The following is a 14,352-nucleotide window of genomic DNA, read 5'->3' as shown; positions in this document are numbered from 1 at the left end:
CATGACGTATCAGGACTTCTTTCTCCTTTGCTAAACCGGGTGTGGGCGTGGCCAGCGCATGATGCATCCGGCCTACAGGCCGGGAGTTTGACAGCCCTGAGCTAACAGAACCAGAAACATCTCCCTGATTGGGCACCAATGAATAGTAGTACGAATCCTGTGAGCACGGGCTAAAAACACTCTGATAGAAATCATTAGCAGGACATACTGAGCACTCACTATATGCTTACCAAACAGGGTCAATGACTTTGTACCAGTTTGATGGCAGGTTCTCCATTCTTGTGGCTTCATAATCAACGTGATCATCATCATAATCTTCTGCAATTATTTCCTCTTCTGGCTCTTATGTGGAAAGAAACAGGATCAGGCTTGAAAAAAAAAGACGGCGTCCACAGGTGGCAAAATTGCACAATCTAGAATGGATACCAATTTTAGAGAGCCAAAAATGACTTGGGAACTAACCAGCTCTAGTTCCTGGGAACTATCCCTGATGCTCATCCTTGGTTTGTAGACGCCTATACAAGTTATCTTCCTCCTAATTTCCCCTGTACTTACCAGGTTCTACATGCTTTAGCAGGCCTCGCCTGGCTAGGCGGGATTGCAATGCCACCGGCAGAGGCATCAGAGTGGAGCAGATGTGCAAATGTTGCTTTTCCAATCCCTTTTCTATATTTGAGCAGAGAAAGAAATATCATTACATTTTGCGCTTTTCACTGCTCTTTCCAGAACAGGCACACTCTCTGCAAGTTTTCATACCAGAATTCTTTAATACTATTTCTCAGAATATATGGGATTCAACTTCTAGGGCTAATGGTAGATATAACCCATCAGGGATCACTTTGGAGTAGTTTGTACCTTTTTTTCTTTTTCCTATCTACTTACATTTCCCTGAGAATCAAGTGAAATCTTTAAAAGCGTATTTGACTCTCTTTCACCAATTTAATCAGAATTTGGAATGACATAAAATTGATAGTGACTGCCCCACTAGAAGAATGGAATAGGAAATCAACTCCATAAGGCAACTAATTTTTTAAAATTGAGATTGGGTATTGCAAACAGAATCTTGCAAATTTAGCCTGTATATTAGGAATGTTCTGATCCAATTCTTACCAAGCTGATGAATTTGCTGCCACACCATGTCAGTCTACAGCCAGGACTGTTCAAACAAAATACTCATTGCATAGAATTCTCACGAGGAACAACAGCTCTGATCTAGCTGGTTGAGTTTTCCATATACATGTAGTCCTCGACTTACAAGAGTTCATTTAGTGACCATTCAAAGTTACAATGGCACTGAAAAAAAGTGACTGACTTGTTTTTTCACCATTATGACCTTTCCAGCATCCCCATGATTATGAGATCAAATGTCAGATCCTTGGCAACCGATTCCTATTGATGACCGTTGCTGTGTCCCAAGATCCCGCCGATCCCCTTTTGCGACCTCCTGACAAGCAAAATCAATGGGGAAGCCCGATTCACTTAACCGGGGTAATTAACTTCATCAACTGCAGTGATTCACTTAACAACCGAGGCAAGAGAAAAAAAAATGGGGCAAAATTCACTTAACAAACGTCTCAACAGAAATGCGGGGCTCGCTTGTGGTCATAAATCGAGGACTACCTGTAAAACGATCATATTTACTCTAACCGTGACTTTTTTTTGTCTTTTAAAAAAGTTATATTCTGTCCTCATTATAACACAAATACGAGAGTTCTCTCCATTTTTAACGTATTTTATCCCACTTCTAAAATTCCATGAGTTTTAGGGCATTTGCACAACGAAGCTCTATTGATCATCCTTGTTTCTGTGTCAGAAGTGATCCTTGAAACCCTCTTCATTCAGGCTCACCATAATTCTCGCAAACGGTCTCAGTGGACACCGTTACAGTTTCTCAGCCTCACCTTCTTACCGCCCCGGAGAGTCACGCAGCCGCGCGCTCAAGAAAACCCCCGTCGCTTCTCCTTCAACAGCCCCTCCCGTTCCCGGATTCAAAGCAGCTCCCGTTTGCTCCAAGGAGCCACCTGCACGTGACACACGCCCACCAATCCGCGGCCCAACAGAATTCCTCACGCTACGCTTTCCCCCCCCTCAAACGTCATCAAACGTCATCGTTAAATGAAAACCAACAGACCAATCGCCGGGGAAGAAGGTTCAATTAGGCCCACCCACCCTCGTCGGCGCCCTATCAAGAGCTGGTTTGCTCCTCCCCCGGTAGTGACGAAATACAGATCCGATCTCATCCTTTGACCCCACCCGCCCTTGGGCCGAAGGAAAACACGAAGGCGGGAAATTACAGTTACGAGAGCGGCACCCGACACACGCGATAATTCCGATCGGTGTTCCGATCTGTGTTGTAACTCCTCCCCCCCGCCTCTTGTGTTTCCTTAGTTGTCAAATAATCAGACCGTTTGAAAACCACGCCCCCTTTGTTGCTTTGCCACTTCTGGGGAACCAACCAGCGAGTGACGTAGATCGGCCTTCGGTTACCTTCCGAAGCGCGAGCGCTTTCGACTCTTGGGCCACGTGCACCCGCCGGCCAATAGGCGTTGGTCACGTGACTCGCCCGGAGGCTCCTTCCTTTTTCGCGTGGGCCAGCGAGCTTAAAGGCCGGGAGCCATGGAGGAATATGCCCGGGAACCTTGGTAACCGAGGCGGTGGGTGGGTGGACGGAAAGCTGGGCTCGGGCCGGCTTCGTAAGCGAGCGAGCGTCTTTCGCTGGCCGGCTTGAGCTCCTTCGAGGCCGCGGGGAAAGGGAAGTTTGGGGAGCCCCGCCGTAGCCGGGCTCCTTCTTTATAGTTCGCCCTTCCTTTCTCCTCCGTCGGCTGCTCTGCGAGGGAGGGAGGGAGGGAGGGAGGGACAGTCCCCTTTTGTATCCTATCACAACAACCCTGCGAGGTAGCTCAAGGTCAGCGGAAAAAACGAACCGGCCTCCATCTCTGTGCGGGGTCAGATTAACAGAGTTGGAAGGGACCTTGCAGGTCATCTAGTCCAACCCCCTGCCCAAGCAGAGGACCCTACATCTGCCTCTACCTAGGATCGAACTCACAACCTCCTGATTGTGAGTCAATTCCTGAGAAAAGGAATTGAACCCGCAGACCAAAAGCCTGGGCTGGGGCCACCTTGCCTTTTTTTTTTTTTTTTTTTTTTATTTAGCGATGGCACTTAGGCTTCTTTATATACTTTTTCTTTTCTTCCCTCTTCTTGCTCCCCTTCCTGGTTACAAAAGCGGCAAGGGCAGGAGGCAGTTCAGAAGCACTGCATAAAAGTCACAAAGAAACGAGCCAGGATGATAGGTGGTGGGGGGGGGGGATAGCTCCAAGGTCACCCCGTGAATATTATGAAACAGGTGAGAGTATGTATAGGTACTCGGGTTTCCTTGCTCCGTGTCTATCTCTCTGCCGAACTTGCTTTTCTGCTGCCTTCTGGTGTGGAGTGCTCTGGGATCGCTGTAGGTACTTGAGCATCTTCCCTTTTTGCTTATTGGCTCGCAGGTCGGTGTCAATTAGGAACTTGCAGATTAAATTCGCTTGAAGTTACAACGGTAGTGAAAAAAAGTGACTTGGGACCCTTTTTCACACTTTACGACCATTGCGGCATCCCCGTGGTCACGTGATCAGAATCCAGACACTTGGCAACTGGCTCATATTGACAGCGGTTGCACTGTCCCTGGATCATGTGATCACCTTCTGACAAGCCAAGGTCAATGGGGAAGCCAGGTTCACTTAACTGTGTTACTAACTTAATGGTTGCACTGATTCGCTTAACAACTGTGGTGAGAAGGGTCGTAAAATGGGGCAACACTCAATTAACAGATGTCTCACTTAACAAAAATTTTGGGCTCAGTTGAGAAACTCCTGTGGTTGGTGGTGGTGTTAACAACCCAGTTGTCTTTTATTCAGAGGGACGTTTCATGTTTGTGGCGGCATTTCAACGTGTATTAGAACGTTTAGGAAACACTTGTGTGGGTCAATATCTGTATCGAGTAATTTTATCACGTGTAGAGTGCTTTCAGCCTCATGTAATTTCTGCAACCATTATGTGTTTTGTCTTTTTTGAAAAAAAATATTTTTATTTTTAAACAAACATATAAAAACATAAAACTATCTTCAATTACACACAGCGTGTCGGTTGGTTACAAGTCTTGTGCGTCTTCACCATATTCATAGCGTACAGTTTACCTAAATTCTTATATTATCGATCTAATATATATCTATGTATTATTGTCCTCATTAATCATTTATTTGACTATAGCTATTCTTCCTTCATTTTGTACAAAATATTCTAAGACTTAAGTTAATTTATATTATAACATTCATTTCATCATCCTAAATCGATCCAATAATAATATATCTTTATGTTATATTTTATATAGTTCTACAATTCTTATATTATAAAAATCTCTTATCATATTTCATTTCCATATTTTTTTATCTAACCATTGATAAAATAAATCCCATATCTTATAATATTGTTTATCTTCTTGTTCTTTAATTTCAAATGTCAATTTACTCATTTCAGCACATTCTATTATTTTCTTAATAACTTCATCTTGCATTGGTATTTTCTCATTTTTCCAATTTTTAGCAAACACAATTCTAGCCACTGTTAATACATTCACAATCAGATATCTCAATTCTCTATTATATATTTCAGGTATAATCCTCAATAAAAAAATCTCTGGTTTAAAATCTATGTGCTTTTTTATCATTTTTTCCAACCATGTGTGGATTTTAGTCCAGTATCTTTTGGCTTCTGCACACGTCCACCACATATGGTAATATGAACACGGTATCTGATGACATTTCCAATATTTTTCAGATTTATTCTTGAACATTCTGGCTATTCTCGTCAGGGGTAAATGCCATCTGTAAAACATGTTATACAAATTTTCTTTATATGCAGTTGACATTGTCATTTTATAATTTTGCAACCACAATTTTTGCCATTTCTCTAAGTCAATACCGCATCCAAAATTTTCCCCCCAAGCAATCATTGTTTCTTTAACTTGTTCTTCTTCCAATTTAACCTCCAATAAATATCCATATAGTTTTTAAATTACGTTTTCATCAGTACCTGTTAAAATTTTATCTAAATTAGTCAAATTATCATAAAAACCTTCTGTCTTAAAATCTTTATCGTATCTAGAATGTATTTGCAGATAGGAAAACCAATTCATCTTTATACCTTGTTTTTCTAATTGTTGCATAGATTTAAGTTCACCCTTTTCATTCAATAATTTACTATATCTAATAATTTGTTCCTTTCTAAATATTATTGAATATGAAAATGCTTCAGTCATTGATAACCAGACTGGAATTTTTAAATAATGTTGTCTTTTAATCTTCTCCCCATTTAATAGCAAAGCCTCTCGTATAAAATGTCTTCTAAAATACCCCTGTGTTTTTGTTCCCTTGTACCATAAAAAAGCGTGCCACCCCAACAACAAATCATGCAACCATTATGTTTTTGAGTTGACACTGATAGTTTTATTTTAAGAATTATATTTTCAAGTATTTCATGCAAGCAAATTAGTAAAAATGTATTTTTAATACATTTGAAATGAAATGTGATGCATCGACATTTGTAAATATAAATAAAAGCAGAGAATTCACATGAATTGGTTGTCAAGGAAGTGAGGTTTTTGAGAGGGAACTAGTACTATATGGGCTGGCCAGCAGCTCAATACACTATCATTTGTGTTTCTATGCAGGTGTTGCAACTATTCTACACTTTTCCCCAAGCTGGTGTATCTGTCTATACTTAGGCTGGTAAATTGTTGAGTGCTTGTTTGTGTATGTGTGTGTACTGTGAAAAGGAGCTCACTTATTGGCTGCCAGTCCCGACGGTTTTCATTTGTTATATTAAAACGTCGGTAATACAGTTGGGCAAAAAAGTATTTAGTCAGCCACCAATTGTGCAAGTTCTCCCACTGTAATTGTCATCATAGGTAGACCTCAACTATGAGAGACAAAATGAGAAAACAAATCCAGACAATCACATTGTCTGATTTGGACAGAATTTATTTGCAGATTATGGTGAAAAATAAGTATTGGGTCACCTACAAACAAGCAAGATTTCTGTCTCTCACAGACCTGTAACTTCTTCTTTAAGAGGCTCCTGTTGAGCCTAGCAACCTGCTCGATATCGCTAACGCGTGCTGAAAGCATCGAGGGACATATACATACTTGGTGGTGGTGGAACTGGGTGAAGGCGGCTGTATGCGGGGAGTGGGGTGGTGGCATCGGGTGCGACGGGATTAGGGCCATTCCGGAGGACACAGCGGCAGCACCTTCCAGAACACGCTGAAGACCAATTACGCCCCTAAAAGAGGGGTGTGGTAATAAACAAGGGCACGGTCTACGGCCCTAAAAGAGGGGCGTGGTAACAAACAAGGGCGCGGTCCTAATGAGTTAATGGAAAGATGGGCTATATAAACACCCCATTCTTGGTGTAACGTAGCGCCAATTTCCTCTCAAAAGAGGAAGTGCCAAAAGAGCTGAATAAGGCTGTAGCTGTGTTTTGATTGCGTCTCGCACGGCATTCCTGAGAGCTCCTCTGTCCTCCACTCATTACCTGTATTAATGGCACCTGTTTGAACTTGTTATCAGTATAAAAGACACCTGTCCACAACCTCAAACAGTCACACTCCAAACTCCACTATGGTGAAGACCAAAGAGCTGTCGAAGGACACCAGAAACAAAATTGTAGACCTGCACCAGGCTGGGAAGACTGAATCTGCAATAGGCAAGCAACCTGGTATGAAGAAATCAACTGTGGGAGCAATAATTAGAAAATGGAAGACATATAAGATCGCTGATAACCTCCCTCGATCTGGGGCTCCACGCAAGATCTCACCCCGTGGGGTCAAAATGATCAAAAGAATGGTGAGCAAAAATCCCAGAACTACACGGGGGGACCTAGTGAATGACCTGCAGAGAGCTGGGACCAACGTAACAAAGGTTACCATCAGTAACACACTACGCCGCCAGGGACTCATCCTGCAGTGCCAGACGTGTCCCCCTGCTTAAGCCAGTACATGTCCGGGCCCGTCTGAAGTTTGCTAGAGAGCATTTGGATGATCCAGAAGAGGATGGGGAGAATGTCATATGGTCAGATGAAACCAAAGTAGAACTGTTTGGTAGAAACACAACTCGTTGTGTTTGGAGGAGAGAGAATGCTGAGTTGCATCCAAAGAACACCATACCTACTGTGAAGCATGGGGGTGGCAACATCATGCTTTGGGGCTGTTTCTCTGCAAAGGGACCAGGACGACTGATCCGTGTACAGGAAAGAATGAATGGGGCCATGTATCGTGAGATTTTGAGTGCAAACCTCCTTCCATCATCAAGGGCATTGAAGATGAAACATGGCTGGGTCTTTCAGCATGACAATGATCCCAAACACACCGCCCAGGCAACGAAGGAGTGGCTTCGTAAGAAGCATTTCAAGGTCCTGGAGTGGCCTAGCCAGTCTCCAGATCTCAACCCCATAGAAAACCTTTGGAGGGAGTTGAAAGTCTGTGTTGCCCAGCGACAGCCCCAAAACATCACTGCTCTAGAGGAGATCTGCATGGAGGAATGGGCCAACATACCAGCAACAGTATGTGCCAACCTTGTGAAGACTTACAGAAAACGTTTGACCTCTGTCATTGCCAACAAAGGATATATAACAAAGTATTGAGATGAACTTTTGATATTGACCAAATACTTATTTTCCACCATAATTTGCAAATAAATTCTGTCCAAATCAGGCAATGTGATTGTCTGGATTTGTTTTCTCATTTTGTCTCTCATAGTTGAGGTCTACCTATGACAATTACAGGCCTCCCTTATCTTTTTAAGTGGGAGAACTTGCACAATTGGTGGCTGACTAAATACTTTTTTGCCCCACTGTACATATCAATATAATATTGGGGTAGTATAATACTTCAGAAAAATTAAATTTAAATACTTTTAGTATTTAATTAAACATAAATTCTTAGCATAACACAGAGCCTCCTATGTGAAGAGCCTATACTGACTTGTTTCTATTTTAACAGCCCCTGGCGGATCGTGGATGACTGTGGTGGTGCCTTTACTATGGGAATGATTGGCGGGGGTGTCTTTCAGGCAATTAAAGGCTTTCGCAATGCTCCAGTGGTGAGTTCTACATATTTTATTTTTAGTCTTTATTTAATTTGATTTTATTATCTATTGCTCCCTTTAAGCGCAAGTAATGAGGAAATGTAGCATGTGGAGTTAGAATTCTTATTCAGTGACATTTGCTGTAATAAATTTAGAGGCAGTGCTGAGATTTAATGTAAAATATTTTGCTTTATGATTTAACAATATGAAAAAAATGGCCATTGTTTGTATCTATATGCAACCTTACTGTTCTGCAGTCTTGTTACTTATTATTGATTGAGCGTGGACTTTCTCTGTTCATCCAAACAGTTCATTCTTAATTTCAGTTGTTATTGTTTGATTATTGATAAGCCTGTTTCAAAAATGCTTTTCATTTTCCTCAGCTTGATACCCTCTAAGGTAGGGATGTCAAACTCACGACCCGCGGGCCAGATGTGTTACACACTGGCCACGCCCACCCACCCATCCCGGTTTAGTGAAGGGGAAAAAATTGTGATACGTCATGTGACGACGTGACACTGTGAGTTTGACACCCCTGCTCTAGGGGTTGGGTTACAATTCTCATCTGCCTGACCTTTTAGGGATGATAGCATTTGTATTCAATACCTCTGAAAGATTCTAGCCTAAAAAGGCTGACTGTAATGAAAGAGGTTCACATATACATTTTTCTTTGCAAACCACTGAATCCTAAAATGTGAGTTCTGTGTGCATTGCTTGAATTATGAGTCCTCTTTAAGTGTGGAGTTGATTAACCAAAAGGGTTTCTGCTTCTTTTTTAAAAAAAAATTCAGGGTGTCAGGCATCGATTCAGAGGCAGCATCAATGCTATCAGAATCAGAGCACCACAGATTGGAGGTAAGATAGAGGGCTTCGTAGGGGGAATGAGTGTCATAAGACAGGGGTCCCCAACCCCCAGACTGCGGCCCAATACTAGGTCATATAGCCTGTTCAAAACCAGGCCATTGTAGAGATGGGCAAGTGCGCGCGCGAAGCTCCACTCATGCGAGCGGAGGGTGCTTGCTCTTGCGGGTGAAGTTCCATTCACGCAAATGGAGCTTCATGCATGAATGCAAGTGCTTGCCACTTGCATGCCTCCGCTCTTCCCCGCCCTACCTGCCCCCCAATGCCGGGCTTGCAAAAGATCAGGGAGAACCAGAATCAATTCTGACACTGTTGAAGCAGAGGAGTGACTTTGGATCAGTCTGTTTCAGCTTGACCTATCCTATAGTATGTCATTTTTTTTGTTATAAGGATTTAAGTGTCTGGGAAAAATGGAGAACTTAAATTTGGGGCAGGGATATACAAAATTGTGTAGTCTATTTCCAGAATGTTCTGATGATCTAAGAATTTGAGAGAAATGGCTTATCCATTTCTGCAAGTGTATCTTCTGCAACATAAAGACCTTTGTAGTCTTCTAGACTACAGACAAAGTATTTTTTGATGGTTCAGATGGAGAAAAATTAAATATCACAGGCATGGACTTTGAATTTTGGTTAATCCATTAACATTGGTTAATCCAGTGACGGGCGGGGGGGGGGGGTGTCCTGCAGCCCTTACCCTGGTTTCAGAACTCTCAGCAAGCCATCATGTAGGAATTGTCTGTCCCAGCCTATGATGAGACAAAGAAGAAGGTGGCAAAAGACAGAGAAAAGAAAGGATACCAGGCAGAGAAAGGATGGCTTCGCTTAGCCCAGAATGCATTTGAACTCCTATATAACTTACATTATTAGTGGAAAGTGGAGTGCCTGGTTGGAGTTCTTTCCCAATCCTGGTATGTATTTTAAAAATAAACACTCCAAGCAATGGAAAGTGGGACTTAATTGAGAAATGTTTACTTGCTGAAATCATCTCCAGCTTGGTGGCCTTCAGACCAGTTTGTAGAATTTCTAGCATAGCCATACTAGCTTAATATATTGGACATGGAAGTCCAGCATATCTGGTAGGCATCAAATTGAGGAAAGTTAGTTTTTCCCTTCTTGAACATTGCAGTCCTATAAATATTTGAGTAAAGTAAGTAAAGGTAGACCTCAAGCTAGGATTAATTCATTCAGCAATTGTTTGACATTACAATGACACTGGACAAAGAATATACTTGAGGTCCTTGAAGTTCCAGTCATTGCAACAAAATTCACATGCTTGGCAACCACCTCACATTTTATGACGGGTTGCGGCACGTGATCACTTGTTGACCTTCTCTGCCAGCTTCCTATATACAAAGTCAATGGGGAACCTGACAGGGAAGGTCACAAGTAAGTCTCTCCCCCACCCCCCAAACCACCATGCCTTCCGTCCGCTTGCACTCACTAATACTCTCCTTCCCCGGCCTCTGTGCGCTCACACACATGCACATACGTTACATGCTCTTTCCTTAGCCTTTATAAACTTGTGCTGCACTGGAACACATACCATTCACCTATAGTCTGTGCCAAGCCTCCTAGGGCACCCCACTCCACTGTGCCAGTCCACGTTCCTTACCTGGGACTCCTTAACTTCTGACTTAATGACCCATGTGTCTTGGGGTTATGATGACAACTGGGATTGGCCTGGATTGCTATTAAGTGATGTGGTCACATGACATCATGCTTTACAGCCACATCATTTAGCAGTAGCAATCTTGGTCCCAATTTCCATTTTACCTTAAGGAATACCTGTAATACTAATTTCTAAGTTCATATTATAGGTAGTCCTCCACTAACTGCCACAATTAGGACTGGGATTTCTTTCATAAATTGTGGTTGTAAATCAAGTCAGATCCTATTTTGCAACAATGTTTATGGTGGTTATTAGTAAATTACTGTGGTGGTTAAGTGAATCACATGGTTGTTAAACAAATCCAGATTCTCCAATGGGTGCTTTGTGCCATTTTTTGCTGGAAATCAGTAAAAAAAAAAGGTTGCAGATCATGATCATATGACTGCAGGATGCTGTAATCCGTCATAAATGTGAACTGGCTGCCAAGCACCCAAATTGCAATCACATGACTTGATTACTTGCATCTATGAGACCATTACTTGCAGTAAGCTGCTATGAGATCTATTTACTTATAGTCATAATTGGCATCCTTCAGTCTCAAAAGACTATGGTATCATGCTCTGCAAAGAGGTCCTAAATAGCTTACTTATAGTGAGCTATTATGAATCCTATACCTGTGAAACAGTTTGTAGAATGAGATCACGTGTTTAAAAATACCAATGTAAGCAATAAAAATCAATTAAGTCATTTACATTTTCTTACGCTTTACTACTTGTTTATTCATACGGTTCTATTTTCAAGAAATTGACATAACATTGAGATTGCAAATACTTTAAAAAAAGCAAAGTTGTTTCTGTCTTTCAAGGTTCAGGTGATAAATTTGGAAATCAATTGCTCGGGAGGTAGAATCTGAATTGCTGCCCCTTTTTGAGAAGCTCTGAGTATCTTTGGCAATAACTTCTAAGATTCTGGGGTGTTTTGATCCAATTCTCATGTGCACCCAACAAGTATTTATAATAAAGTTATCAGGCAATGGGCTTTTTCGATGCAAGTTACGAACAATTCAACCCTCAGCTGGTGACTCCAAAGGCTTTTTCTCTTTCTCTTCCCAGGGAGTTTTGCAGTGTGGGGTGGGCTTTTTTCTACGATTGATTGTGGTCTGGTGAAAATGCGAGGCAAAGAAGATCCTTGGAATTCCATTACCAGCGGGGCACTCACTGGGGCTGTATTAGCATCACGCAGTAAGTGATGTTTCTTAGCTCTTCAAATACACACCACCCATTTATCATCCTTTCTAATAATTGCTTTCTTGGGGCTTACTAACTGCTTTTTCATTTAGGTGGGCCGTTGGCCATGGTAGGCTCTGCTATGATGGGAGGCATCTTGCTTGCCTTGATAGAAGGTGTTGGCATTTTGTTGACAAGATATACAGCCCAGCAATTCCAAAACCGTAAGTTATAATTCTGAGAATAAAAGGGTCCCAGAAGGAGGGGGGATTTGGGGGAAGCTGTGGACCTCCAAATATAGTTGCAAAAAAAAAGTCCTTCTCGTTGTTGGCCTTGATTCCAGGAATGCTGGAATTGAAATGTACTAATATATGGAGGGCTAGAAGTCGCCATTACATCCTGGGAAATATAGTTGGAATACTTTTTCATACTACTACTTACGGTTAGATGATCTGCAGCCCTCCAAACACTTTGTTGCATGCCTCCTAGAGTCACTTGATTAGTGAAATGGGCAGCTATATAAATTTGAAAACTAAATTCCCAGCAGCCTCAGCCAGCATTATCAACAGTGAAAGATGTCGTTCAAAAGCCAAAGAGCCAGATGTTAACGCACCTGCCCTTGTCTATCACCTTGTAATGATAAAAGTTAGTGAGAATCTTATGAACCGATTGGCACTAGAGCTGGGGGAAGTGGTGTGAAGTCAGTTCCACTTTGTGGTGAAAGAGATTTTGGCTTTTCTAATCTCTCCACACACACACACACACACACACACACACACACCAAAGTGATGTTTCTTTGCAGTTACCCAAAGTGCAAGAAACATCTCTTCCTGTTTGTCATGTCTCTCCCTATTCTTATCCCAGATCTTGGTGCCTTTATAGGGAGGAAGCATGCTACATGCCTGTCTCCTCCCATCTCCTGTATTTTAACACAATTTGTTATGACAATGGCATTTTGCTAATGGTTCTATAAATGTGTTCCAGAGTTACACTTCTTCCCATGCTGTCTGGCACCTTCCTCTTCTTTATTTACTGATTGACATTTCAACCTCTTTTGAATTTTCTAATAGTAAAAGTTGAGATTTTTCACTTAATTTAATGAATCACTTCTCCCTTAAACCCCCATCTTCTTTCTTCCTAGCTTTACCATTGTTACTTCTGCTTCAGAAAGTTTTCCTCTGCTGCTTCCTATCATGAATGTGTTTTCATGTATCACTAATGGGTCCTTCTTTTCTTCTTAGCCAATCCCTTTGGAGAAGATCCCAGTCAACTGCCTCCGAAAGATGGTTCACCACCTACAGGATATGCAGGCTATGGACAATATCAGTGAGCCAATGTGGGGCCTGAATCACTTCTATTTTTAGAATCGAGCAAGATTTTCCCCCTTGAAACTAAGACATTCACCCAAGAGTGCAAACAAAGCATGGAAGGGATTTGGTTCTTAGAGTTATCTTTTAATTTTAGCAGAGGGGAGGGGCAAGGAAAACGTGGTTGGGGGTTTGAGCTGTATAATATCTACCTCTATGAGGAGTTAAGAAGTTTGCAGTGATGAAATGAGGTGCCCCAGGATTAATTCCATACAATGACGGAACCAAAGCTTATTAGGAGAACTTGGAATCCTAGGATGATATTTGCCTGAAAAACTGGGGTGTGCAATTACAATTAATTGACCATGGCAAATTTTAAAGGGCTGTTTTCCTGACTTTCTGATGGAAGGACTCCTCCAATTTTTTCTGTTTGGTGGGAACTCCTCTTAAGTTATCTTTTAAAAGTCTGTAAACAATGAATGTGTTTTCCCAAGCCTTGGATGAAAGAGTTATTGTAACAAGGGGAAGTACTGCCACTCTACCAATGATGATACCCTGTGATACGTCTCTTCATTGTAGGTCAGATGCCTGTATGCTATTGAGCCAGAATAAGAGATGCTGCTACCCTGAATCCTCACTCTTTTCCTTCACTTAATAGTACTGTTGTTGCTGGTTGCTTAGGTTTAAAGAAACAAACAAAGAGGGAATGATGGTGGATCAAAACAGGGTTTGTGGCCTTGACTCACCTTAAAAGGCTGGGTAGGCCTCCCTTAGAACTACGTTTTATTCCAGTAAAATGCTGTGTCAGTTCCATCTTTAGAAGAACTAACTAGGACAGACTGGCAGAACAGAGAGGGTACTTCAGTCTCTTAGTTGCCTAAAAAGCCATCCAGGATATTGAAACAGTGCTATAGTTATAAGATACGAAACAATCCAAAGCTCTTTTGGGATCTAAATTGACATTACCTCTCCCTCCACTGCCCATCTAAGCCAAACCACCTCTTAATTTGGCAATATAGTTTTAGTTCCAGTTTTACATACTTGGCCTTTGTGGGCTAAGGACCTCATTCAGAATTCAAACGGCCTATTAAGATGGCATTAAAATTTTACAGATCTAGTAGTCCATTTTCTCCAGTTTGAAGATCGCCTAATGGTGGGGCAATTTGTATTTCAATATCATTGTAAAGAAAGACACTGTATTATATTACAGATGTAAATACAAAA

General features: G+C 41.7%; 2 protein-coding genes across 4 annotated transcripts in view; one reads left to right on the top strand and one right to left on the bottom strand.

The window, feature by feature from the left end:
* PQBP1 (polyglutamine binding protein 1) overlaps positions 1-2,445 on the bottom strand; it is a 6,976-nt gene extending 4,531 nt beyond the window's left edge. Inside the window, exons 1-3 of one of the 3 annotated variants that reach the window (XM_087886600.1) lie at positions 1,111-2,445; positions 556-666; positions 231-342 (exon numbers count right to left, since the gene is read on the bottom strand). In XM_087886600.1, coding sequence (XP_087742726.1) covers positions 231-342; positions 556-666; positions 1,111-1,138 — 251 coding nt within the window. In that variant the 5' untranslated portion in view covers positions 1,139-2,445. The remainder of the gene's footprint in view (positions 1-230; positions 343-555; positions 667-1,110) is intronic. The other 2 variants (XM_034434065.3, XM_034434064.3) reach the window with 2 other exon arrangements.
* Positions 2,328-14,352, top strand: TIMM17B (translocase of inner mitochondrial membrane 17B). The gene is made up of 6 exons (XM_034434066.3): positions 2,328-2,642; positions 8,039-8,138; positions 8,915-8,978; positions 11,708-11,836; positions 11,935-12,045; positions 13,063-14,352. Exons 1-6 carry the CDS (start codon positions 2,617-2,619, stop codon positions 13,149-13,151), a joined length of 519 nt encoding a protein of 172 aa, XP_034289957.2. The 5' UTR covers positions 2,328-2,616; the 3' UTR covers positions 13,152-14,352.

Source organism: Pantherophis guttatus, chromosome 2, assembly GCF_059756535.1.
Source record: "Pantherophis guttatus breed Tessera chromosome 2, ASM5975653v1, whole genome shotgun sequence".
In the NCBI taxonomy this organism is placed as follows: Eukaryota; Metazoa; Chordata; class Lepidosauria; order Squamata; family Colubridae; genus Pantherophis; species Pantherophis guttatus.
The sequence above is the reverse complement of the archived record's forward strand: the minus strand, read 5'-3'. Positions and strand labels throughout refer to the sequence as shown.